At 44.7% G+C, this 25,152-nt stretch overlaps 1 protein-coding gene across 3 annotated transcripts in view; it reads right to left on the reverse strand.

Moving 5' to 3' along the window:
* Positions 1-1,004: 1,004 nt before the first annotated feature.
* Positions 1,005-25,152, reverse strand: part of atxn7l1 (ataxin 7-like 1) — a 70,822-nt gene continuing 46,674 nt past the window's right edge. For 2 of the 3 annotated variants that reach the window (XM_083758167.1, XM_083758165.1), the window contains 7 exons: positions 21,314-21,552; positions 19,003-19,065; positions 18,489-18,711; positions 13,741-13,862; positions 12,603-13,148; positions 4,910-5,150; positions 1,005-3,136 (listed from right to left, as the gene is read on the reverse strand). In XM_083758167.1, the coding sequence (XP_083614293.1) occupies positions 3,119-3,136; positions 4,910-5,150; positions 12,603-13,148; positions 13,741-13,862; positions 18,489-18,711; positions 19,003-19,065; positions 21,314-21,552 (1,452 nt within the window). In that variant the 3' untranslated portion in view covers positions 1,005-3,118. Of the gene's footprint in view, positions 3,137-4,909; positions 5,191-12,602; positions 13,149-13,740; positions 13,863-18,488; positions 18,712-19,002; positions 19,066-21,313; positions 21,553-25,152 lie in introns of those variants that run through there. The other variant, XM_083758166.1, reaches the window with a different exon arrangement.

Raw genomic sequence — 25,152 nt, forward strand, 5'->3', positions numbered from 1 at the left:
AAACGAGGGGGCAGAGCTAAAACGGCAACAGTTGTCAAAGAAGTGGAGATCATGTTGGAGGCTGAACCTGCCAAGGATGATGTCCCAGAGGAGAAATTAGATGATGTTCAATCTTCCACTGCCATGGAGGAGAAAGAGATGCCTGTTCTCAAAACAAGAGGAAGAGGGAGAAAGGTTAAACAGGAGTTGCCTGAGACTCTCCCAGCCGAGAAGCCTAAACGAGGGAGGAAGAAAGGAAGCACGATGAATGAAGAAGTGCTCGTAAAAGAGGTGATCATTTCAGAGGAGCCAGAGGACAAACCTGATGAACATACCCAGGATGATGTCCAAGAAGAGAACACAGGTGATGTTCAGACTGCCGATACCTCCACTGCCATTAAGAAGAGTGAGACACCAGTTCTGAAAACAAGATGAAGAGGAAGGAAAGCTAAACAGGATTTGCCAGAGGCTGTGGAGACTGAAGAGCCACACGAGGAAGCGATCATTCCTGCTGAGAGACCCAAAAGAGGGGGGAGGAAGATCAAGCAAGAGACCAAGAGTGTACTGCCAACTGACTCGACGGAGGTCCAGGACAAGCCGCTTACCATCACCACAGATAAACCCAAACAAAGTGTGGAAAGATCTGGAATCGTCATCAAAGAAGTGGAGATTGTTTCAGAGGAGCCAGAAGAAAAACCTGAACCTGCCCAGGATGTCGAAGAGGAGAAATCAGGTGATGCTCCTGTTAAAGCTAGAAAGGGAAGGAAGGTTGTTGAGACAGCTGTTTCCGTGACAAAGTCTGCTACTCGGGGTAGAGAAAAACCAATACATCTAAATCCAACAGGACTCAGTTTTACTATGTTGTGGCTCTTTGTTGGTTCCAAACATTTCCACATTGCCAACAAACCCACTGATGCACCCAGAGACTTTGGATGTACGCAGATAGACAGAGAAAGACAGCACAGCACAGAGATCATGCCATACGGAAGAGAGAATGTTTGTATTGTAATGTATCACTGCACTTCGAAAGGAAAGTAAATGCAACCAAAAATGACATTGAACCTGTGGACAATCCGTTTCTTTGATCTGCGTACATCCAAAGTCTCTGGGTGCATCAGTGGGTTTGTTGGCAATGTGGAAATGTTTGGAACCAACAAAATAGAGCCACAACAATTAGGAAACAACAAGTCTGTGACCTGTAAGGGTTCCTTGCCGTTTGTACACTCTCAGAGTTGTGAGGGTCTGTGGCTAAATGCATACCAAACTGGGGGTTCTTGAAATGAAAAATAACTACTACTGCTTTACTAACCGAGCTAGATTCTACAAATGCCTTCTAAATCAGTAGTTCTCAAACCTTTTCATGCCAAGGTCCCCCAAATTGATAAATATTTGGCCGCAGACACTAAATTGTTTTGTGCCAGGGACTCCCAGAAAAGAAGACTTGTGTTAGGGAAATTCAAAACCATTAAAACATTTTCAAACATCTTCAAGAATTTCTTTCAAAGTGTTGAAAGATAGCAGATGTACAAGCTCACCGCGAGGCAATGTGAAAATGTGGCGCATACCTTTGAACATATGCTTACACAGCGGCCGTTTTTAACTCAAATCTTTGCCTGAAACCCCTTCAAGGGGATCCCCACTTTGAGAAGCACTGCTTTACAGACATTCCATGGCAGTCCCACTAAAAGGTTCATTAGCTACAACCAACCTGTGAGACCATGGGGTCCATTTCTACAAGATTATGAAACATAGGCCTCTATTAAAATACACCATCTTTAGCTAATTATCTTTAGTAAAAAGGGGACACAAATTAATAAATACAAAAATAATAAAACGTATGTACACATTTCAAACGATACAAACTTCTGTCATAATACTTTCAACTTCTTTTGTCAAAAAAATGCCGTAATATTTTTTTGTTGCTCAAAATGTCTCCTATGTTAGAAAAGAAAAACAAACAAAACAAACAAACAGCAACAATCACTTAGGAAATGATAAATTATTATACAAAAACCAAAAAATAACCCAACAAAACAAACAATATCCAACACCATCGTAATAATAATTATAATAATAATTCCGTCTCGGATGCAAGTCCTGACACACAAATAATTGTTTTTGCGTTTCTTGCAACATTTAAAAACAAAGGCAAAGGAGAAATAAATGGCGGGAACGATCCTCGAAAAAGCCCTGATTTTCTTGCTTCATTGAAATGCAACGAGCTTAATAGAGACGAGTGTCTGTGTGTTGTCTGGTATGATCGATAACTTCCCTTGTACCAACAGGCCCTGGCTGGGCCTGGTAATATGGAGAGACATTGGTCTGGAGTTGATGAGAGGGAGGAGAGGGGAAGAGAGAGGGAGAGTGGGAATAAGTAAAGGGTTAAGTGCACTTTGAACACAGGCATGCTGGATGGAGAGAGGAAGGCATCCACAGAACATGGATAGATAGAGAAAAGACTGACACAGAGAGAGAGAGAGAGAGAGAGAGCAGAATAAACAAGAGCAGGATAACTGGAGGTTACGCAGTAACCGTGGTTATATAAGAGATATAAGCGGGGCAGTTATGTTGTCCGCGCCCAAGATTGGACGTGTCCCATAGCGAACTGCCGAGCGTTAGATCTTCATATAACTGATGTGTAGTTCTACAGCCCACAGTGTCGACGGGTCCTTCGATGTTCAAACTCCCATGAAACAGAGGCAGCTTCCTGGTCACCTAACCAAATACAGGAAAACAGAAGTCGGGCCTCAACCAGGAAATGGTGTAGCCAAAGCCACGGTAGAAAATCATCAATCCCGATTGAAAAACTTTGAAAAACCGAAGCGAAAATTCCCGTCCCAGAGAGTTCCAGAAGTGTTTTGGTGGATTTAACATGTCCCGTTGTGAAAAGGCCATATAACCACAGCGTGACCCCTGGCAGAATTTCATCCAACCGCCACCATCACCGAGGGCGACGTTAAAAGCGGACCAAATAAGGGCACGCACGTTAGTAATGAAACAGAGCCAGTGTTGTCGGATTCCTATAAACGACGCCGGGTCCCCAGAAGTCGTTGCAGCAGAAGTGTGAAACCGTCATGTTTACGATGTGAATCGGGGCGACGGTATTGAGGCGGAGTGCAAGGTTTGGGGTTGGCTGGGGTCAGTGATGCAGTTTGGCCTAGCAGAAAGTACAAGACAAAACAAAGTATTGGTATTAGCCAGTAACCAAGTAACCAAGTAAATTGATTTAAGTACTGTACTTGAGTAACATTTTGGGGTATTTGTACTATACGACCTAGAGAGAGTACTTTACTTGAGTATTTCCAATTCTCAGTACTTTTACTTCTACTCCACTACATCTCGGATCCAAATATTGTACTTTTACCCCACTACATTTATTTGAAAACTGTTTATTATTAGGAAACATACTTCAGCCCTATATACATTTTGAAAATAGCCGAACTACGATGTGTGTGACACATTGTGAGCTTGTAGATCTGCTATTTTCAAAAGATTCCCCTTACTCATTTGAAAACTTTAAATGGGACATTCTGCATAATGAGCACTTTACTTTTGGTACTCCAAGTAGATTTTGATGCCAATACTTTTGTACTTTTATTGAAGTACATTTTGAATTCCAGACTTTTACAAGTTGTAATTAATACAATTTTTTTTCTTTTTTCGGCTTTTTCTGCCTTTATTGATAGGTTGAAAGTAGACTGACAGGAAATGGGGAGAGAGATGGGGGGGAAGACACGCAGGAATTTAAGGCCGTCGGGATCGGGAGTCGAACCCGCGGCACGCCGTCAGGCTGGCTCAGTAGCCTAGGTGCCCAGACGGTTGAGCCAACCGTCCGGGCCCAGTATTAATACTTTTGAGTACTTTTCCCACCGCTGGTATTAGCATTATTCTGTAGTGATCCACAGGATAGAGAAGCATGAAGATTGTGATTTATTACAGGCCCTTAAAAGTCAGCGCTCAGCTTCAATCGGTAATGTTAAAAAACAGAACCCAAGCCAAAAACCTTTGGTGTAGTCATGGACTCAGACCTGAATTTTAACAGCCACATTAATGAAAAAGAAAAAAACACCCGCACATGCAGTGAAAAACTTTAATAGGGAACCAGCAGCAGGCTATCTTTGGAAGACAACCTGATGAAGGCCGTATAGGCGGAAACGTTGCTGGTTCCCTGTTAAAAACGTTTTTCACTGCATTTGAAGACAGTGTGCGGGTGTTTTGACGTCGGTTGTCCTTCCCCTACGCACCCGTCGCTTGTAGGTGTGCAAAAGCCTTGCTTTCAACAGCCACATTAATACCATTACAAAGTCAGACTAGGACTTGTGTCTCAGGAGGATTTAGAAAAACTTGTACATGCATTCATCTTCAGTAGACCCAACTACTGTACAGTGCAGTGCACAGTACACTGTAACTGTGTATATATATTTACAGGTCTCCCTAAAAATAATCGATCACTGCAGCTAATTCGGAACGCTGCTGCTCTAGAGTTCTAAGGGGAGCATATATGACTCTAGTTCTTAGATCTTTACATTGTCTCTCTCTGTCGGTCAAATAATTTATTTCAAAATACCTCTGATATTTTATAAAGCATCGAGTAGTTTAGGGCCAAAATACATGTCTTATCAGTTTAGTTATTTTCCTTAAGACATTTAATAATCATGCACCACATATCTGGGGAAAGAAATAAGGAAAACTCCCGGAAAACTGCAGGTCTGCTTAAACTGTACTTTAACCATTCTTCTGCAGGTGTTTATATAAAAAAATAAAACATTACCATTGTGAAGATAAAACAAATGTACATTTTCAGGGACTGATCAGAGCATTGCTGTGTGTGTGTGTGTGTGTGTGTAAAATCTATAAAGGACCAGGGTTAAGAGAAAGTGAGAGAGAGACGACGACACAAACACAAAACAATGAGAGAGAGAGAATGTACCTGTCGGGGTGAGTCGGGCCCTGAGGCCAGTATGCTCCCGGTCCCGTTTCCCTTCCTGAGGAGGCTCTCCAGGCCTCCCGCCCGGCTCAGCTTGCTGGTCCTTCCCCCGTACGAGCCGGGACTGCGCCTCTTCTTCCCGTCCGATCCTCCTCCTGAAGGGCTGTGGGTGGAGGAGGTCTGGTCCTTGCTGGGGGAGGAGTAGGGGGCGCTGGTGGTGGTTGTGCTGCTGGGGTGTTCCAGGCTGGAGGTGGCATCAGCACAAGTTAGTGGGCTCTAGAATTCTGTTTGTTAAAAAGGTTGCAAAGTCAAGGTTTTAGAATTTGCATCCTATGTTGAAATTGGTGGACGCCACAAACGTAACGTGGCAGAAACGATGTTCACGGGTCGGCCATGAGAATCACACAAATATGGGGCGCTACAGCAGAGTTACAGCAGTGTTTACGATCGAAAGGGCCTTTCTGTGTGGAGTTTGCATGTTCTCCCCGTGTCCCCTATAGGGTAGGTACCCTCACAAAAAACATGCAGTAATCCTGGTCTCTAAACTGCCTCCCCCTGGCCAGCCTGATGGAGGGGAAAGGAACTGGTCGTTCATTCCACGCGCTACGTCCGGCCGGGGAAACTCCCCCCCGTCAGGTGAAAAGAAACAGCTTGGACTCCTCGTGCATAGAAGGAAGCATGAGGTCAGTCCGCTGCCCCCCCCCCCAGGTTGCCACAGGAAGTGTAGCGCCCAGGATTACATTAGATAATTGACACTGGGTGAAATAAATTGGTTGCAAAATCGTGGGACAAAAAAAAGAGAAGAAAAGACCGATGGCCATAACTCGCTGACCTTTGCTCTGATCAGCGAAGTATAGCACTGGATTTGAAGGCCGAACATGATGGTTCTACACTTGGAAGTCAAGGTTCTAGACCTGTATTTGTTCAAAACTACAAAGTCAGGGTTCTGCGTTCCAGAATGATACACATTTAAAAACGACACGGTCTAAAATGCTACCGTTCCCCAGAGTCCTCAGAAAGCCCACAGACAAAACAAGGAGATACAAGGTGGAGAAGAGCTGTTGCGCAATATGTCACAGAGATTTACTATGCCATAATTATGACCTGCTGTGACATAATGAGGCTGTTGTCACTGGAAGATTAAAACTTTGAGGCGCCGCGTAAAATATTGACTGTTTGGTAACAGTCTATAATTTGATGCAACCCAGAAGTGATTTCGTCGACTAAAACTATGACGGAAATCTTCTTTTTTTCACTGATGAAAACCGAATAAAAACGAAATAAAAACTAAGCTATGATGACTAAAACATATATTTATTTGATTCATCAACAAATAAAGACTAGATTGAAATGTTTGGGAGGGACTAGTGGAGAATAGATCCAGTAAAAGAAAAAGACAAGTCATTTTACGGTTGGTTGCGTTCGGGTGTTGCGCTCTGAAAATAGCAGATCTACAAGCTTGTAGATAGTCTATTTTCAGTGCAAAATATGCCATCAAGGCCTGCCAAAACACATTTTAGTCGAGAAAATCAACTGTAGATTTAGTCGACTAAAATCTTACGATATTTAGTAGACTAGACCAAAACTAGACTAACCCTAATGCATTTCAGATGACTAAAACATGACAATAACTAAATTATTCAAAAGAATGACTAAAACTAAACCAAAATTTGCTGTCAAAATCAACACTGCCTCGAAGCTGACCGTTTGGTAACAGGTGTGATTCGATGTATTTCAGAACAACATGGGAAAAAACAAGTCTGCAGTGACATCCAACTGGTCAGGCTAGAGCGGATTACAATTATGCTAATACAATTATGCTAATGCTTAGTCTGTCAATTGAGCTCTCACAGAGAATGAGATAGAATGGAGAAAATGAACAGTCGCTTATTATTTTTTTGCTCAAGTTTAACTGGTGTGTGTTCAAAGTGGGGTCCAGAGACCCTGCAGGGGTCCTTGCCGGGGGGTCCGTAGCAGAGCGAGAAATAGTTTAACCACTTAAGCGGCTTAAGCGCTATTATACTTTAAAAAAAAAAATCACACCCGTGTGAAGTAAGTGGTGTGGGGGTCCCCGGGGGGTGCCCGGAACTTCCAGACCTGCAGGAACGAAATGGTCGAGAAATGACAGTTACCGCGTGGTCCAGACCCCCAGGAACGCGCCCAGGGGGCCGGGCCGGTTCCGTCGAGCCGCCCCAGGTCCGAAACGGTTGAGAAATGACAGAGTTACCGTGTGGGGGTCCCTCTACTGTACTGTCCCTGTACTGTACTGTCACACCTGACATCATCATATATACAGTTAATATGTGTGTGTTAGGCTGCACAACAACAGTGACACTTGGTTCTGAAGACCAACCAAATGCTATTTTCGTGCTCGGACAGACCCAGCCAGACAGCCAGAGACACACAAAGCTCCGTAATGAAGTGGTTGCACCAAATGTTTAATGGCACAACGTCACAATGCATCACATCGTCACATGTTGTGACCATGTGGATGTGTTATTTTTGTCGCTTTTTTTTTTTTAATTACATTTTGAAAATAAAATAAAAATAAAAGCTTGAACGACAAATATGGACACCCGGTTGAAAGTGGTTAATTTGACAAAGTAAAAGCCATTATTCCCAGTGAGAGAATGTGTAAGAATTATCATAGGTTTCTCTCTCTACACCTACTGTACATGTACAGTAGAGGAATTTGCAGAATTATGCAATCTCTTCTAACAACAAATGTGGGATTTCCGGGCACAGAATCTTTCCAAATGGGTGGTCCGTGGCCTAGTACATATCAATTTGGGCGGTCCTTGAACATGGTATGATTTAGTGGTTGCTTGCAGTGCATGCCAAGTCCTTTAGTAGGACTGAAGCCCATTAGTCTCCTCCTTGGAGGATCTTTCTGTGCAGCGTGCCATAGCTTCGTCTGATTTAATAAGGAAATAACAAACTACAAATACTTGGTTGTGTGCCGCCAACCAACCGACCTGTTGATGTTTACATCCATGTCTGTCAATTCTGGAAGTCTGGAATTTGAAAATGTATGCTTGTTGTATGCACGTTACTATATTGACATGTCTGATTGTTTCCCCCAGATCATCGTGGCCTTGATCCTTGACCAACAAAATCTTATAATTTAATAATTTTACACCATTATACATTCGTGTGAAATCTTGTCATAATTACTTTTAAATTAATTACATTTTGAGTTGGGTCCAAAAACATGCTTTTTGGTGACCCTGAACTTCGACTTCGAATGTTCTGTTCCTTGCCGTTGAGGCTGAGTGGACGTTTATGTAACATCTGTGTGATTGAATTCCCTCCAGGCGTCCCTGAGATATCATGTTCACGAGAACATGATATCATGGTGACTTAACAATGCCATGGCTGTCGCCGGTGGTGGCAGAAAAACTCCACTCAATCAGTCAAATCTTAAATCGGTCACTCTAAACTCAAAAGTCAATTTGAATACAGGCAATTTAAACTCAACACAATACAGAAAAATTGTAATTCTGTAGAGTCACGGTAAACATTTTCTATGCCCAGCTTTCTGGGTTTGTGTAAACACACAAACATTGAAGACAAAAGTGAAGACGGATAAGTGAGGACGCAAATTGTGATTGGCCAGAATGAGATGATGCATGACGATAAGAGCGCCCCTCACTGTCCCTGGCTGGGTCTGTCCGAGCACGAAAATAGTTTGTTTTCACAACTAAGGCCCCTTTTCCACTATGGGGTGGAACCAGAACTATCCAGAACCTGAACCTATTTTTTTTAGTTCTGGGTTTGTTTCCACAGCGCACAGCGCGGTACGGCACGGTTTCAGACCAGGTTCTCAGAACCTTTTTTCGGCCCTGCTTTTGAGGTAGTACTAACGCTGAGTTCTGGGAACCTATGGGCGGGGCCAGCAGCGCTGCTGCTCTCGATTGGTCGAGCTGAGGTGACAGCACTCTGAGCACTGAGGAGACCGGAGCGAGGACAAGCGCACACAACACAACAGCGCACATTTTAAACTCCTAAGTGCGACACAGCGACAGCGGACACACATAAAAATAACCTGGAAAAGCACACAGAAACACTATGGCCACGAGAGAGGGAGAGACAGAGCTTGTGTGTGCGTGAGGGAGAGAGAGAGAGAGCCATAAAGCTGTCGCGACGAGTTGTTTGCTTGCAGTTGTTGTTCTACACTACAGCTAACAGCTAGGCTAACTGCAGATGTGTGTGTGTGCGTGTGTGTATGTGTATGTGTTTGCGTGCGTGTATGTGTTTGCGTGCGTGTGCTCGCGCGCGAGAGCGCCATATAATCTATTCTAAATTGCCAGAACAGAATTTTCTTTCTTTTTCAGGGCAAGGCATTAGGCATATCATTACTAGAAATGTGCTGTACACAATACTACACATTGGAAGAATTAAATTCAACTAGCACAACGGTTAAATGATTTGTATTTGCACATTTCTTGATATTGACATTACAACTGGACTGGATGTTATGGCACAATTTGCTCAATCTGCTCAAGAGGCACTATAATTGCAACCCACACAATGTTAAATGCTATATTCAAAAGGTGGGTTATCATTTATCATATGAGCTATAGCCTATATGATATATATTTTTCTCTTGCAGTTTAAGCAAAATATTGTAGACAGGTAAAGGTTGGAGAACAACTGGTCGAATGCATTTAAAACGGGTGTTTTACTGTTGTCCCACTCCCCACATGGAAATGAAATCCATATCGGCAAATATAGCCTATATATAATGTATGCTGCATATATCCATGTTCATATAAACTACAGTATGTGCATATACAGTATATCTATTATGTATAGGAAATATATGTGACAGCTGTGGCATGTGGCTGCCACAGCTGTGGCACATGTGGCATATAAAAATATGTTCATATTATTGGTTTAAAAAAGTACAATAAAGCAAATAAATTTGAAAATAGACAATCTACAAGCTCACGTGTCTCATCGAGCTTGTAGATTGTCTATTTTCAAATGGCCGAAATGTATTTAAGTACAATACTATATACATAGGTACTTTCCACCACTGTTGAATAATAACCAGTCATTATTTAATGGGGGGGGGGGGGGGGGGCAGACTTAACAGGTTCTGGGTTCTGGTTATATGGAAACGGAAGCAGAACTTGGTTCTGGAACTACACATGGTTCTTGGTAGTTCTGGGTCCTGGAAAGTTCTGGTTCTGGTTCTGGTTCCACCCCATAGTGGAAAAGGGGCCTAAGTGTCACTGTTGCACAGCCATACACATTTTAACTGTATATATATATATGATGATTTCGGGTGTGACAGTACAGTACGCTGTGGCAGTACAGTACAGTAGAGGGACCGCCTGGGGACCCCCACATGGTAACTCTGTCATTTATCAACCGTTTCGGACACAGGCGGCTCGCTGGAACCGGGCCGGCGCCCTGGGCCTGCGGGTCTGGAAGTTCCGGGGACCCCCCCAGGGGAGTTGCACAACTTACTTCACACGGGTGTGATTCTTTTTTAACCCATTCTGACCTGATCAAATTCATACGAGGTTTCCGCCGGACACACACTGGTCTGATGAACCCATTCTGACCTGAGATCAGATTAAAAAAATGTCAGTCGTTCTTCGATTTTTCAAAAAATAGCAGACCTACAAGCTCGTATCGCGCCACTCGGTGGCGCGATATGAGCTTGTAGATCTGCTATTTTTCAATAGCTAAAGCATAACATGATGCCGACACCAAAATGGGTGCCCGGTCAGAATGGGTTAAATTCAGTAGTCAATTTTAATTCACGACTGCAAATTTAAACTCGGTACAATCTATTTAAATTCAATACAGTCAATTTTGTCCCATCTTCCAGGTGACTTGTTAGTGACTTAGGTGCTATTTACACGAGGATGGTGTTCATAAAAAACGGCAAAATAAAGTACCGTTTAGCGCTGTCATTTAGACGAGAACGGTGTTCTCAGGAGGTGAAAACGCATCGAAGTGAAACCGCCTTCCAGAGTGGAAATCATTCAGAACACCGTTTCCTATGGTCTCCATATAAACAGGCAAAACGGTGAATCCGCAAAACTTATGACATCATGGCTCATGTTGGCTCACAGCGCATATGTTTATTACATTGATGCAGAGCCATATCATTATGATATAATGGAGTTCCTGAACAAGCCTCCCTCCTCGCCTACAAAGTGCTGCTCATCAGCGATGTTGAATGTAAAACCATGATGTAAATAAAAAGCCTTGTGATAGACGGCAGCCGCGGCAGCAGCGTTTATGTAGCCTAATGTATTATAAAATATATACCATCCCGTGGCGCGCCCAGAGCCGTGTTGCGCAGGCTTGCGTGAAGGTTTCTTCTTCTTGTACGTGGGTGACCTGTCTATTTGGCAGCCCGTTATCGCCACCTAGCGACAGTATAGCATAATAGCACATCATATCATAACGTGTGCGTTCTCGTGTAAAGGGTAAGAAAAAATGAGAACGCAACGGGACTTTGACGTGTTATATGGAGATGGTCGCCGTCTAAAAGAGGCCTTAGTGAACTGCTTATTCTCGTCACCTTCCTCGACCGCAGTCAAGATAAAAATGACTATTGGTCGTCTGTTCAGGTCAATCAGTTCTTCCGAGTACTATTACTTCCTCCCTGTTTGTTTATACAGTTCATTATTAGAGATTTCATTTGGCCAAAAGATCTGGCATATTCGCCCGGTGGCATCGGTTGTGGAACACTTCAATTTCCCTCACGTCTGATTTAATTACTCGCCAGGTCTGGGTAGGGATGCAGTGCTGTACAGCAGAACAGACTTTACATTGCTGTTGTATAGGAGCATCTTGGTTTTAACCCATTCTGACCGGGCACCCATTTTGGTGTCAGCATCATGTTATGCTTTAGCTATTTAAAAATAGCAGATCTACAAGCTCTACAAGCTCATATATTTTTTTGCGGCTTACGCCTTTATTGATTTTTTAAGGGATAGAAAGTAGGCTGACAGGAAACGGGAGAGAGATGGGGGGATGACATGCGGTAAAGGCCGTGTCGGGTCCGGGAGTCGAACCCGCGGCACACCGCGACTGGATCACCAGTCCGGTGCCCAGACCGTTACGCTACGGCCTGGGCCAGGGTCTGCTATTTTTGAACTCAAGTGGTTCCTCATCAATAATGACGGGTTGTGTGGGGGTGGAGTTGACACACAACACTTGTGTTCTGGAGCCGTTGATACCGAGTCCAACCCGTCTGGCTGACCAGGTCATCAGGTCATGATGACCGGGCTCCATCCAATACCCACTGAAGTTTATTTAGTCCAGCACCCAGCCTGTCGACGTGCGTATTCTACGTCCGCTAAAGTTGTTAAGCCTGTCCGTTTTTAGCCTGCATGTTTTTGTGGTTGGTTGATAGGAGAGCAAGATCGTCTTCCGAGTACTATGGCTTTGACCATTCGTGGAACATTTAGACCTTATATTGTTATTATGTTGTTCACCTTTGCCTTGTGCTATTTTAAGAGTTTTAGGCAATTGAAAACTTGAAATTGCCAATTGGACATTCTGCACAATGACTACTTTTACTTTTGGTACTTTCAGTACATTACTACATACTTTTGTACTTTTACTCAAGTACATTTTGAATTCCCGACTTTTAATTCTATATCCGGTATTGATACTTTTACTTAAGCAAAACATTTGAGTACTTTTTCAAGCATTGTTGACCACCCACCTGTTCTGAGCACTGTGGCTTTGACCTCCATCTGTCCTGGACAGCCAGGCCTCTCCCCTGCTCCCTGGATAGCTTCCCCCGCGCCCGGGGCCCTTCCTGCGGGGGTGGCCGGCCGCCGAGCCCCCCCCCCTGCCCGGGGGGAACGCCGGATGGTCGCTGCCGCCGTTCCTCTTGTGGCCGTCGACGTTCGGAGAGGAAGAAGAGGAAGACGAGAGCGACGAAGACGACGACAAAGACGGAGACGAGGGGTACGCGGCGGGCCTCCTCTTCTTGGCGTCCGCCGCCGAGTCCTCCCTCTCTCTGGCGGGACGCCCCCGACCGGGGGCGTTGGCGGTGCCATTCCGGGGTATCCCCGCCGCGGAGACGGGGGCCGAGGGGCCCCGCGCGGCGAAGACACCCGCCGAGGAGGCCGGGCGGGCGTCCGAGGCGAGCGAGGAGGAAGACTCGGCGGGTGTGGGGGAGGGGAGGAGAGGGGTGAGCGAGGTGGCGGAGGGAGAGACAGAGGAGGAGAGACAGAGGAGGCTTTCTGCTGCTAGCGGCACCTTCCTGAAAGAGCAAAAACAACGGGACGATTTCAGTTAACACACACACACACACACACACACACACATCCATGGAGGAATGTAAGCACACACACACACACACACACACACACACACACACATCCATGGAGGAATGTAAGCACACACACACACACACACACACACACACACACACACATCCATGGAGGAATGTAAGCACACACACACACACACATCCATGGAGGAATGTAAGCACACACACACACACACACACACACACACACACACACACACATCCATGGAGGAATGTAAGCACACACACACACACACACACACACACACACACACACACACACACACACACACATCCATGGAGGAATGTAAGCACACACACACACACACACACACACACACACACCCACACCCCCCCCCCTGTTCATTCCCCTTCATTACTAAAAACCAATAATACACTCCAGTAACAGTATGTTGGAACCGGACAGAGGTCAGAATTAAACTAATGGCTTCTGTGCTGGAGGTCACTGATTGAACACAATGAACATAATCAGCTCATTATTATCCCAGAGCAGTGCAGTTCTCGCGCACACACACACACACACCTCCACATTTGTGCGTTGAGGTGTCTCTCCACCATGCTCTGCAGGGCCAGTCTCATTCTGTCCCATCGGCGGTCAAATACATAGTGACCACGGCCCATCAGCCTGCTGCTGAACACACAGCACTGCAGAGAGAGAGAGAGAGAGAGAGAGAGAGAGAGAGAGAGAGAGAGAGAGAGAGAGAGAGAGAGAGACAGAGAGAGAGAGACAGAGCAGGGGGAAAGGAAAAAAAGAGCGAGTGAGACAGCAGGAGGTGGAGAGAGGAGAAAGGTGGGTGGCGAGAGAGGAAAGTGGAGTAGTAAGGGATGGAGGAAGGAGATATATATATATATATATAGAGAGAGAGAGAAACAGAGAGACAGAAAGAAGTCTTGATTACAATTGACAGCCTGGAATGAAACATAATGAAAGCCTTGAACAACAAGGCTTGCTTTCAGCACTGCATCCCTACAGAGATCTGAGGAATATGGTGAGCAAGAGCGGGTGGATCTGAAAGTCAGTGATGTAAATAGGTTTTCAATGTAAGGAGTCCCGGGATGCAGGGATGGTCTTTTAGATGAGTCCCAGGGACATGTTATGAGTGCCACTTCAATGAAGTTAGGAGTCATATTTTGCCATTTCTTTTTACAAATTGCAGCATTTAACTCCCATTTCATTTTATATGGTTATATTCATGTAGAAAACAGAAGAAGAAATGATTATTATAACTAAAGCTAGCAAAATAATCTTATTGCGTCCCTTAACCATAAACTGCGTTTTGGGATGCAAAATGCACCATTATGACGGCAACAAGGCCCGTCAAAACACATTTTAGACAAAAACTAGGCTAAACACTAAAACATTTCAGGTGACGTTTCGAGAGACTATATATGACTAAAATAGACATTTTCTGCCAAAAACAACACTGTCTGAAAGCACGAGTTACTCATTCCACACACACACACACACACACACACACACACACACACACACACACACACACACACACACACACGTAGGTACAGTACTGTCAACTGAACTGGATGTGAAAGGATTCGCTGAATAACTGATGCATTTACAGCAGGGGTTTTCAACCGGTGGTCCGCGGCCCCCTGGTGGTCCGCGGAGGTACTGCTGGTGGTCCGCAGCCAGGCATTCAGAAAAGTTATATTTTTGCCTTTTTTTTCTTTATTTTTTTTTTACCTTTCTAATATATAATATAAAACTTATTTGCACTCTTTTTACTTGTTTGTAAATAATAATAATAACTTAAGTCAAATCTAACATTTCAAAAAGTCAAGTGCTCAAGGTGTCAAATAAACCAAAAGAAAAGCTGACGGAGTCATCAGCTGCCAGCGGAACAACCATCCTGCTCTTCCACCCAACGCATGCATGCTTACCGTGCTTGCTGCCCAAGGCAAGCACGGTAAGACGTTGCCATAAGTTATTCATTCAATTCATAATAATACGTTTGGGAAAGTCAAATCTCCCTGCCATAGAGTTATATAATATCTGCCGCGGATCGATTGAATAGTCTCACATAATACGTGACGTATTCACTATTCAATGTGCAACTTCTCAGTCTATCGTTGCCGAAAAGGCAGAGCTACAAGCTCACAACGCGATGCAACCAGGTGCGGGCTCCACTGCCCACGTTGTGTTGCGTTGCGTGACTGCATTAAAATTGCCCCGGTTGGCCGGTTCGTTTTTTGACGCACAGGACGGAGGCGCAACACGCCCGGTGGAGCCCCGGTGTGAGCTTGTAGATTGGCTATTTTTGGTGCGTGACACCGTCGTACGATGATGTATACATTACGCTTTTAAAGTGACGGTACACAATGAACAGTTCCCTCTGTATGTTAGAAAGGTACTGTATAAGGCCCTAGTAAAATGTAGTGCAGGTTGTAGGTTGGGTTAAAATAAAGAGAAGATTATTAAAATAGAATAAGATAAAAATATATATTCTGTTTCTGTGTGTGACTGTCAAATGCACCAAGACACCAAGTGTCAAATGTGTCTTCAGTGTTTGGGTGATTAACTGAAATGGATTATTATTTTGAGACTTATTTTGAGTCCTGCTTAGTACAAGTAAAAAACACTTTAGTAAAACTTTTGATAATAAAATACTTTGAAACATAGTTTTTTTTTGTCCAGCTCATGAATGTAGCCTGTGATAGTGTGATTAGTAATAGTGAGTAACAAGTAAGAAGAAAACAAAATCAATCTTAACCCATGGTGCATGAATGCCCCACCACTGTTGTGTCGGGTGGGTCCATCGTAGATCTACGATGAACCCACCCGACAACAGTGGTGGTCCCCAGGCTGCTGCTAGTCAGAATGGTGGTCCCTGGATCAAAACCAGTTGAAAACCCCTGATTTACAGCATCAAATGTTGGTAATTGCATCATCTTAAATCGTGGACGTTCTAACGTGACAACGTCTGACATGTTCCATTTAGAACTTCACCAAAACCAGCTCGTCTACGCTCCATCTTATATAATTAAAAGGGAATGATTGATTTTGACTAAGATTGTTATAAGTGGGTTTTTTTTGCTCTGGTATGCTACTCTTGACCCATTCAGGACGGGAACCCTTTTTGGTGTTGTAAGCATTATATTATACCATTTATACTAATTAGCTATTGAAAAATAGCAGATCCACAAGCTCGTAGCGCGGCACTTGAGCTTGTAGATCTGCTATTTTTTTAAAATCTTGAAAATGTGTCGCAAATCTTTGCATATTATATTCTTTCAGAGCGAACGTTCTGAGGGGTTCCTGGAATAACATATTTTCAGATGGGGGTCGGTGGGCAATTACATATCATTTTTGGGGGCCTTGATATGAAATGTTGAGCACCACTGATATAGAAACAGGTTTTTCAGAAAACCGTCAGGATTTAGAAGACTTTTTTCTTCTTTTCTGACATAAATGGGTTAAGCATAGTGGTTCCCAGCCCTGGTTGGTGCTCTTGACGAAACTCCTGGTAGGGAAGATATTTGCATTTGCATCCTGGGGCCATAACGTTAGCCTGGTTAATAAACCAGACTAATATCGCACGGCTGAGTCGGTCTGGTTTATTAACCAGGCTACCATAACGTATGTATTAAGAGGGCTTATGTACTATGCATGATGCACTATACGTGAAAAGGAAACTGCAGGTGGTGTATGCACATTTTCAGGAAGTGTGTTTCGGTGACTGTCATGTCGCAAAATTAAAAGGGTCATCATAGCAACATGAAATTTCCATCCATTTAAAATTGGTTTATTCTGCTCAAGATCACATAAGACTTGGCTATGTCCATTTAGTCAGAGGATATTAATAAAATCTGGGAATTAATTTCTTACCACGAATCTTCTTCACCAATGTGTTTGTAAAGGAGTCTGCTAACATATTCCACATTACAACCACCCTAGGGGAATTTTTGACAGCTGATGAAAGTTCCATTAAGAAACCAAAATAAGGCCAAATGTTCTAAATGTCATTATACTTTAAATAGCATGTGACATGCTGTGTACGAAAAACACTCCTTGGGCTAAAAACATCCATAGCCGTTGTGGCCATTTAGCCCAAGGAGTGTTTTTTTGTGCAAAACTAATGCTTGGAATGGGTTCAGAATCATGAAAACCCCTAATGACCTTTTTTATTTTGTATTCAGACAGCCAGCAATGGGTAGAACACAAAAAAAGATTAAGAACAGTTCATCCAGAATTCTCTTTGAAATCACACAGTGGTGAAATTCAGTTAGTTTTAAACCAATTATACATCAAAAAGTGATAATTTCCTCCGGCCAAACTGCCCAAGCCACTGTGAGGTAGACTCAGACCCAATTAGAACCATTACACATGAAACTAAAAGAAGAAGAAAAAAAATCACACCCATGTGAACTGAGTGGTGCAACTCCTCTCTCTCTCTCTCTCTGTAATTAGCAGGCAACAGTGCAACACTATCTCCCTCTCTGTTTATGGCACAACAGCGCCACTTTTGCCCCTACTGGTACTCATAGTCACATAGGTTAGGACGGACATTGCTGTTCCTTGGAGTGGTTGCACCACTCAAAAACATCCTAAATGTAAAGTTCTCCTTCAAAGCTGGCAACTGTAAGTTCAAAGAAAAGTTCAAAGATTCCGCTTGTTGTCGTTATTTAGACTTTTGTTTATCAGACAAAACATTATTTGCTGAGCTCAGATGCTGAGAATCAGCAATAGCCTTGACAAACACACACCTGGGAGGTGTCTGTCTGTGTGTGTGTGTGTGTGTGTGTGTGTGCGCGCATGTGTCTGTGAGCGTGCATGTCTATGAAGTAAACAAAGAACAAATAAAAGAATCACACCCGTGTGAAGTAAGTGGTGCAACTCCGTCCCCCGAAACTTCCAGACACACAGGAACATGCCCAGGGTGCCGGCCCGGTTCCGGCAAGCCACCCCGTGTCCGAAACGGTCAGAGTGAAAAATTACAGAGTTACCGTGTGGGGGTCCCTCTACTGTACTGTACTGTCACTGTACTGTACTGTCACAACTGAAATCATCATATATATATATACAGTTAATATTTGTGTGTGTGTGTGTGTGTTAGGCTGCACAACAGTGACACTTGGTTGTGAAAACCAACCAAACGCTATTTTCGTGCACGGACAAAGCCAGGGACGGACACAGCCAGCCAGCCACCCACAGACACACAAAGCTGCGTAAGTAAAGGAAGTACTAAAAAAACAAGAGCACCCATCCATCCCTTAACAACAGAACTACTGTAAAACTGCAGTCCATATACTCACGGCCAGAGGTCGGGGGTGGTGGGTGGAGAAATGGCAGGCCGGTCGGTCAGATGCGTCGTCTGAAGTCTCCATGTCTCCATCGTCACTGGAGAGACGAGAGTTGTCCCCCGCCGTCCTCCCCCAGCCGCGGGGAGAGGGCTCTGGGTTGGAGGACGCCGGGGCCGGCCTCCCCCAGCCACGGGGAGACGGCTCTGGGTTGGAGGAGGCCGGGGCTGGGGCCGGCCTCCCCCAGCCACGGGGAGACGGCTCTGGGTTGGAGGAGGCCGGGGCTGGGGCCGGCCTCCCCCAGCCACGGGGAGACGGCTCTGGGTTGGAGGAGGCCGGGGCTGGGGCCGGCCTCCCCCAGCCGCGGGGAGACGGCTCTGGGTTGGAGGAGGCCGGGGCTGGGGCCGGCCTCCCCCAGCCGCGGGGAGACGGCTCTGGGTTGGAGGAGGCCAGGGCTGGGGCCGGCCTCCCCCAGCCGCGGGGAGACGGCTCTGGGTTGGAGGAGGCCGGGGCCTCTGGGTTGGAGGACGCCGGGGCCGGGGCGGGCTGAGCAGCAGGGAGCGCAGCGGAGCTGGAGGTCAACCCAGGCACCCTTTAGATGGGAGGGAGCACAGGGGTAGAAAACACATTAGAGGGAAAGAAGCATACGAAATGTGGGAAAGGGGAGAGAGGGGAAGAGAGGGATGGAAAGGGAGAAAGAAGGAAGAAAAAAGGTAGAGAAAGATGGAGTGAAAATTTATTTTCAGACGATGCTGCGTACAGTACATCTAGACAAAGACTGCAAACTGGATTTTCCAGAAGTTGTGAGTTGAATAAGGGCAAGGCAAGGCAAGTCTATTTGTATAGCACATTGCAATACACAAAGGCAATTCCAATTACTTTACAGAAAGCATAAAAAGGCATTAAAAGAAATAAATGGCAACCAACAGACCAAAAGAGTGACTTGCAAAGTGCAAGATGGTGGCATCAACCCATGCCAACAATCAACAGGTGAAATGATACAAGGAAATGAGTGCTAGGGACGTGAGGTAGAGTGTTGAGAGGTGTTTGCTAGGGAGTGAGGTAGAGTGTGTGTTTGCTAGGGAGTGAGGTAGAGTTTTAAGAGGTGATTGCTAGGGAGTGAGGTAGAGTGTTAAGAGGTGATTTCTAGGGAGTGAGGTAGAGTGTTAAGAGGTGATTGCTATTTGCTTGGGAGTGAGGAAGAATGTGAAGATGTGATTTATAGGGGGCGAGGTAGAGGAGAGCTGTTTGCTAGGGGGTGCGGTAGAGGAGAGCTGTTTGCTAGGGGGTGCGGTAGAGGAGAGCTGTTTGCACTGACGAAAACTACATGGAAACTAAATGAAAACTAAGCTACGATGACTTAAACTAAGACTAAATATACTGACAATTTCGTAGGAACAAATAGGAAGGGACTAGTGGACAAGAGATCCAGTATAAGTCATGTTACACTTGGTTTGTATGCTAGCGCGACGTGTTGTGAGCTTGTAGATTGGCTATTTTCAGCAAGTGTAAAATCAGTCATTACGACGGCATCAAGGCCCGCCAAAATACATTTTAGTCGACTAAATCAACTGTAAATTCAGTCGACTAAAATCTTATGTCCGTGAAAAATACAAAAATTATGAATTTATTTATTTATTACAAGATGTATTTATATCAGCGAGTCTTACTTAATTTACGCTAAACAAACATTAAAGTGGCTAAAAAACAGCCAGTCCTGTGATTATGTATGACTCTCAGTCCACAATTAGAGTAGGCCTACCCACTGCTCAATCTTTTATCTTCTCTTTTTACTGTGTTTGAAATGTATCATGTTTTTGTATGCCGTCCACTCATGTCCTGTTATATTAGTGATGCTAATCCCGTCCTTCAAATAAACAAATAAAGTAAAGTAAAGAAAAGTAAAGTCCATAGAACTGACTGGCACGAATTACATCACAATAAACCACTGGTATGCTCCGCTTTTGTCAAAGCCCTGACAATGTCCTAGTTGAAGCAAACATGTGTTTTCTCAATTAAAAGTGGACATGAGTTCCAAAATGATCCCCTTCTCACTGACAAGACTTGGCACACATGACAACTATCACCCAGATTTAGTTTACAGTACCACCTAGTGGGGAGCAAGGCCAACTGCAACAGAAGCCTCCACTTCAGTTGAAACTTGAAATGTTTCAGTAAGTGGATTCAAAGTAAAAGGTTATCTATTAAAACACTTCTAAGTACTAAAATATAAATACTGAAATGTTGAATAAAAGTCACTAAATCTACAGCTATCTAGCGATAGAAGTAATGTGGTTTTTACCTTTCCATGTTGCACAAACTGGTCATTGAAATAGCGCCTTATGTATCTATACCAGGGGGGCAGTCAGACAGATATTTTATGAAGCCACCAAGGAAATTGGGATTTCCTGAAAGTTCATATAATGGCCTGTTGTGGCGCTGTCATTGGACCCAAAAAAACCCATAGTCCCATAGAAGTCCATGTATTTGGGCCCAACTTCACCTAGACTGTATTACCTTAATAAACATGGTCATGTGCAGTCTATGATCGGGATTCCCCACCCACTCGAGTCAAAATAAAAACCAACTAAGAAGAAGGGGGGAAGTCCCGCCTCAAACGGATCTAGAAAGATGGCGATTTACAATACTGGAGGACTGACAGGCTTCATTTTACGTTCATGTTAAACCCGGGGAACGCTTTGTCCATATTTTTTACAGTCTATGATCTATACAGAGAAACTGTGCTTCTCAGAGAGAGAGAGATAGAGACTGTGTGTGTCTGCCTGTCACACGTGCGTGCGTGAATGAATGATTGAATGAATGAATGATTGAGCCCGCACCTTGGTATGTGTGCGTTGGCCAGCCGTAGTTTCAGTGTGGACAGGGGTCGTCCGTTGGGGCAGTGAGGCCTGCTGGGAGACGTAGTTTCCTGTGACATGGCAGCCATGCTGCCGCTGTCCTTCCTGGCTTGCTGCGGTGCGTCTTCCTTCTCCTTGGCCCGGCCCTTGTGCTCGGCCAGGAGGCTGTCGAAGGGCTTCCTGCGCCCGGGCACCGCTCTGCGGTGAGTCAGGGAGTGTGTCTGGATTTGGAACACACACACACACACACACACACACACACACACAGTATAAGGTTTAGGAACAATTAGCACAAGGAGTATACTCGTCAATAATGGCCTTTCTTGGCCCCACCCTTCCCCCATTGTTTATATTGTGTTTAGGTTCCAAGATGGCCGCAGCTCCAGGAGGGGGTGGGGCGGAGGTGAGCGGGCGGGGTCGACATATGCCCCTTACTTGGCTGCATTCAAGACACCTGCCTTGTGTCTGACAGTCTTGACACCTGTCTGAACACAGCTTTGATGGATGTGTTCTGCCCCCCCTCCCCCCATCAAACAAAATGTTTGGTCAAACCATATGGGCTTCCATTGGAAATGCATTGGAGCGGCCATTAAACACAGACACAAGACAAAGACGGGTGTCTTGAATTTGCTCACCTCTAGGCTCACCTCCGCCCCACCCCCTACCTGGTGCTGCGGCCATCTTGGAAACTAAACACAATATAAACAATGGGAGAAGGGTGGGGCCGAGAAAAGCCCTCATTGGAATCCAGTGGACGACTGCCATGGACGACTAACCCCGGGGCTCCACCGGACGTGTCAGCGTCGCGTCTCCGTCACCGTCACAGAATGTTCCCTTTTTAATCAATGAAGGGTGGATCCACTGCCTCCGTCCGCCTCAATTATTTTCGCAGATAGCGTTTTTGGTCAAAACGCTTCATTCACGGCCTACAACTACGTAACCACGTAGCTAATTTGAATAGCCGGCGTATAAATAAGTGGGTAAACCGATTTTGATGCTATATCAACTAATTTAGCTGGGGACCCCCTTCAACGACCCCTGGGGGTCCCAAGATGCCCACCTTGAGAACCACACAACACGTTTAGAGCTTCTAGAGGCCATTTTAAATTCTAAAAAGGGCATTTGTTTACAATGCATTTCTGTTCCCGAGTTTTAAACAATCACGTCTTATCTTTTCTTTCGCGAGGATTCACAGTGAATCCTATTAGACCCTTAGATCGACATAGTGTGAATAATATCGCCATGGAAACCGAACCCGTTGATTTATAGCCGAGGTCAAAATAAACACAAATAGGCCACAGTGTTACAGGAAGTCCATAAATCACGCTGCAAGCATCCAATAAGGGCCATTCTTTAATACCAAAATAGGTACAAACTGTAGTGGCAAAGATACAAAGATAAGAATGGGAGATAACCACTTAACCCCTCTTAGTAAACCCCATTATTCTGTACTTGGAGTCTTGGACCACTTTTTTCCAGTCTACACTTAATCGCTTCACCAAAAATTAAATAGACGATCTATTCTTAATGTAAGTCTCTCTGGATTAAGAGCGATTAAGAGCGTCTGCTAAATGCCTAAATTGTAAATTGTATTCTACAGTGTACAATAAGCTCACAACACATCACGTTGTGAGATTGTAGATCATCTATTTTTGGCCAATGCCCCCCCCCCCAGCATATGGATACTAGGGTTCAAGTGAACCCTAGGGTTCAACAAGATTTTGTAACACTCTTCCGGACATGTTAACTCACACATTTAGGGGTGCAACAGCTAAATCAAACTAAACAATGTAATTGATTATTTAAAAAAAATCTATCTTCTTTGAACAAATCCAATCTTCTTTGAAGTTCCACAACTTTGTCCTATACTGTTAATGAAATTAGTCTAAGCAAATAGGTTGCTGCTAATCCAAAATGGAAGTTCAGAAAATACATTTTAAAGACATTTTAAACTATATTTCTTTGTGTGCGCGGAAATGGCGAACATGTGACAGCTTCCTTTCTCGGCTTTCGGGAGGTGTAGTTCCAGACTCTTTAAAGCATTCGGAGATTGTGGAAAGTCTGGCTACGTGAGACTACACTTACACAGGCAGAGGTGTCAATGCCCCCACACGCTTCAAGCTAAATTAATTATTAGTTATGTTGACACATTTTTTTATTACATAATAAGCAGGTGGGTGTGATCAGGGCAAATTAAAGGCCAGCACACTGAACCAACCCTATCTCTGTAATTATACTCCGTCTGTCATTGCTACTCTGAACACCAACCACCACACTACCACTTATTAACTACACTGCTGTCTGTGTGTGTGTGTGTGTGTGTGTGTGTGTGTGTGTGTGTGTGTGTGTGTGTGTGTGTGTGTGTGTGTGTGTGTGTGTGTGTGCGTGTGTGCGTGCATGTTCTCAGAGTCCCATGCTGTCTTTCTGTGCTCAGAGTCCCATGCTGTCTTTCTGTGCGTGTGTGAGTAGTGTATGTCACCACCTCAGGATGCTTTCCTCGAGGCCTTCCACATCAGCCGTCTACACTGCGTGATTTCTTTCTACGTCCGAGCCAGGGGGGCAGTCAGCCAGATATTTCGTGAAGCCTCATTTGAAATCGGTAGTTCATATAATGGCCTGTTGTGGCGCTGGACTGGACCCAAAAAGCCCCATAGCTCCATAGAGGCCCATGTATTTTGGCCCAACTTCACCTAGACTGTATTACCTTAATAAACATGGTCATGAATACTTTCTTCTTCCAGTCACTAGTTTAAAGTCTCATTTCTAATGTCATAATATTCTTTTTGGAAAATTATGGTCCCATTAATTAAAATAATGACCATAAAGTCGCGTATGTTCTGAGGGGCGTGGCTACCGTTACCGTCTATGATCGGGATTCCCCTCCCACTCAAGAGTCTTCTCCTCCCACTCGAGTCAAAATAAAAACCAACGGAGAAGAAGGGGGGAAGTCCCGCCTCGTTGTCTGGGCAGCCAATGGCCAGCTGGACCCAAACGGAGCCAGCCAATGGCCAGCTGGTCCAAAACGGATCTAGAAAGTAGGCGATTTACAGTGCATTAGAATGCAAGGGATTTCAGGCTTCATTTTACGTTCATGTTAGACCCGGGGAACGCTTTGTCCATATTTTTTACAGTCTATGGTCCGAGCATAGACATGGTAACGCCCCGCCTGCCTCTGATTGGCCTACCGACACTGCCCGTCTTGACTGTCCTCCGAGATGCAAGGCTACTCCGTGGTGGGAAAGTACAAGAGAATGGCAAGACGCGACAGTAATTTTTGTAGAAGAGCTCCCGACAGGATCATACAGACTTTTGAAACAGAGACCAGGCTTTCCTCCGGGGTGGTGGAAAGCCTGGTGAGCAGAGGCGTATCTACAATAAGGCGAGGGCAGGCGTCCGCCTGTCCAAATCCATTTCTGGCCTGGCCAAAATCCATACAATGAGAAAAAAAAAAGAGGACAAAAACAAGACATGAGAACTATTAGTGGACAGCTGATTGGCCGTTGCGGTAGAGCCCATTGGAATGTAAATGCAAGCCTTTCAGCCTTTGTATCCTACTCGTCTGGCAGGTATATCTCTTTGAAAACCTTTAGTGCTACGACTGTGCGCGGGGAGACGACAATTAACACATCTTGCCTGTCCAAAATGTACGGTAATTCTTGCCTGCCCAAAATGTAATTCCTGGAAACGCCACTGCTGGTGAGGCGAGGTTACATGCTGGATAGTCTGCCACAAGGTTTTCTTTTTGCAGATAAGTAAGCTAGGCTTACCATACGTCCTCTTTTGCCCTGACAAGTCCTCTTTTGGGGGGCTGTCCGGGCAGT

Source organism: Protomyctophum parallelum (genome assembly GCF_964188405.1).
Source record: "Protomyctophum parallelum genome assembly, chromosome: 22".
Taxonomy (NCBI): Eukaryota; Metazoa; Chordata; class Actinopteri; order Myctophiformes; family Myctophidae; genus Protomyctophum; species Protomyctophum parallelum.